Below are 3,137 nucleotides of genomic sequence, written 5' to 3'. Positions count from 1 at the left end.
GACTCTTAAGGGGGAGACAGGAGGCGTCTAGGAAGCCTTACTGGATTTAGGCCTTAAAGGAGCCAAATCGCTAGCTGGAAAAAGTAACTGGGGCGTAACATGTGCAAAGGTGCATTCGGGGGTCTTCTTGCCTGGGCAATGGTGAAAATATGAATATCAAAGAGACTTCCATGAAAAAGAGTAGAGAAAAGATAAAGCTATAAAGGTGCTTAAGGCCAAATCATGAGTGACCTTTTATTTGCTAAAAAGGTTAGTCTGTCCCTTAGGTAGAGGACAGCTGGAGAGGGGGCGGGGGGAGAAAAGTTTTGAAAGATGTCAATTTGCCCTAGCCAGTTTGGCTTAGTGGATGGCGCGTTGCCCTGCGGACTGAAGCGTCCCGGGTTCAATTCCGGTGGAGGGCACATGCCCGGGTTGCAGGCTTGATCCCCAGTAGTGGGTGTGCAGGAGGCAGCCAATCAGTGATTCTCTCTCCTCATTGATGTTTCTATCTTTTTCTCCCTCTCCCGTCCTCTCTGAAATCAATAAAAATATTTTTTTAAAAATAAATAAATAAAAGATGTCAATTTTGGTGGCACTCAGTAGGGTAGTTTGGAATGTAAGAGACTGGTATCAAGGAGAACTTTTGGAAGACATGGCAGTGGTCCAGGTGAACAGAATAAAGACCTGCAGTAGTGATGGGGAGTCTACAGTTTGGAGATTACATTAAGGTTTCTAATTTGGGAAACTTACAGCCATTTAGTAGTGGCATTAACTATACAAGGCACATAAATTTAGCCAAGGAGAAAAATACAGAAACTGTTAACTACAATTCAATATAATATAAATGCTGTAACAAAAATATAAAAAATGTGCCACAAGATCAGAGAGAAATGCGTTTTAATTTTTCTGGATTTTGAGGTTTAATTTTCTGAAGTTTATTCTTAGCACCCAGATTAAAATTTGAGTGAGTATTCTTTTACCCAATTCAGGTTTGGGATTTTAAAATTCTGTTTGTTTTTACTGGCACAGTGTAGGAAAGCATTCCTTATCCTTACAGCAGTGTTTGTATTATATTTTGCTTAGATTTTGACCATGGCTGCGGAGTCTGATGTTCTGCACTTCCAGTTTGAACAGCAAGGAGATGCAGTCTTGCAGAAAATGAATCTCTTGAGACAGCAGAATTTATTTTGTGATGTATCAATTTATATTAATGACACCGAGTTCCAGGGGCACAAGGTGATATTAGCTGCTTGCTCCACTTTCATGAGAGATCAGTTTTTACTCACACAGTCAAAACATGTCAGAATTACCATCTTGCAGAGTGCAGAAGTTGGCAGAAAATTGTTGCTCTCTTGCTATACTGGAGCACTTGAAGTGAAAAGGAAAGAGCTTTTGAAATACTTGACTGCTGCTAGTTACCTTCAGATGGTTCACATTGTGGAAAAGTGTACAGAAGCTTTGTCAGGATACCTGGAAATCGACCTTTCTATGAAAAACAACAATCAACATACCGACCTGTGTCAATCCTCTAACCCAGATGTTAAAAATGAGGAAGAAAATACAGATAAAGACTGTGAGATCATCGAAATTTCAGAAGATAGCCCTGTAAACATAGATTTCCACGTTAAAGAAGAGGAAAGCAATGTGTTGCAGTCTACAGTAGAGAGCTTGACATCAGAGAGACAGGAAATGAAGTCACCAGAGCTGTCTTCAGTTGATATAGGTTTTAAAGACAATGAAATTTGTATCCTCCGTGTGGAATCTATAAATACCGATGGTGTAGAAAATGGGCAGTTTTCACAGCCTTGTACCTCTTCAAAAGCAAGCATGTATTTCTCTGAAACACAGCATTCACTGATCAATTCTACGGTTGAGAGCAGAGTGGCAGAAGTTCCTGGGAATCAAGATCAGGGCTCATTTTGTGGGAATACTGAAGGAAGTCATGGAACAGCAAATGAGATTCAGAACCTGGAAGATATTTATTCACTGAGGCACCAGTGCCCCAGGTGTCCACGAGGATTTCTTCATGTGGAAAATTATCTGCGCCACCTTAAGATGCATAAACTGTTCTTGTGCTTACAGTGTGGGAAAACATTTACACAGAAGAAAAATCTCAACCGGCACATTCGAGGGCACATGGGCATACGGCCCTTTCAGTGTACTGTGTGCTTGAAGACATTTACCGCTAAAAGCACGTTGCAGGACCACTTGAACATACATAGTGGGGATCGGCCATACAAATGCCAGTGTTGTGACATGGATTTCAAGCACAAATCTGCCCTGAAAAAGCATGTGACCTCTGTGCATGGCCGGAGCAGTGGTGAAAAAAATACCTATTCATGATCTCAGAAAACAAAATCTATTATAAGTAGAATCACACCTTGCTATGGAAGCTATGTTAGGCAAGTCTTTCTATAGAAATGCAACATTTGTAATATTGTTTTTCTCCTCATCTTTGGGTCTTATTTTTGGTCTGCCTGTACATTATTCTTTCTGAACTTATGCTAAGAGTTCCAAAATGTGGGAGACATGATAAAGCTGATGGAATGCTATCTCACATCTTGTGTTATATAAGTCCCAGTTGTATACCTAGAGAAATACTGTTCTTCTCTTAAATGTTATTGATTCTAATGACAGCGGATCCAGCAGAATTTCCATATTCAGATTTTGAGTATCTATGTAGTTGATGGAAGTGTAAAATAACCTAGCCATGTAATAACTTTAATGAGTTAAGATAATGGAAAGATGCCGAAGCCGGTTTGGCTCAGTGGATAGAGCGTCGGCCTGCGGACTGAAAGGTCCCAGGTTCGATTCTGGTCAAGGGCATGTACCTGGGTTGCGGGCATATCCCCAGTGGGAGATGTACAGGAGGCAGCTGATCGATGTTTCTCTCTCATCGATGTTTCTAACTTTCTATCTCTCTCCCTTCCTCTCTGTGAAAAATCAATAAAATATATTAAAAAAAAAAAAAGATAATGGAAAGATAAAATTTAAAACATCCTATTATCCATTATTAGTCACTTTAAAATCAGATAGGACTAATAAATTTTTTAACCTACTGCTTTTGGATTGCAAACTAAACACCAAGGTACCTGTTGTTATAAAATGTAAAAGAACATAATTCATATTCACTTGGGAATAGCAGAATTTCCTTATAC

At 39.7% G+C, this 3,137-nt stretch overlaps 1 protein-coding gene across 1 annotated transcript; it reads left to right on the top strand.

Annotated features, from left to right (window-relative positions):
* Positions 1–1,071: 1,071 nt before the first annotated feature.
* ZBTB6 (zinc finger and BTB domain containing 6) lies at positions 1,072–2,322 on the top strand (the record flags this gene model as incomplete). The annotated part of the gene is made up of 1 exon (XM_081103739.1): positions 1,072–2,322. The coding sequence occupies one exon, from the start codon at positions 1,072–1,074 to the stop codon at positions 2,320–2,322; it is 1,251 nt and encodes a 416-aa protein (XP_080959865.1).
* Between the last annotated feature and the right edge of the window lie 815 nt (positions 2,323–3,137).

This window comes from Myotis nattereri (assembly GCF_964212035.1).
Source record: "Myotis nattereri genome assembly, chromosome: 12".
NCBI lineage: Eukaryota > Metazoa > Chordata > Mammalia > Chiroptera > Vespertilionidae > Myotis > Myotis nattereri.
The sequence above is the reverse complement of the archived record's forward strand: the minus strand, read 5'-3'. Positions and strand labels throughout refer to the sequence as shown.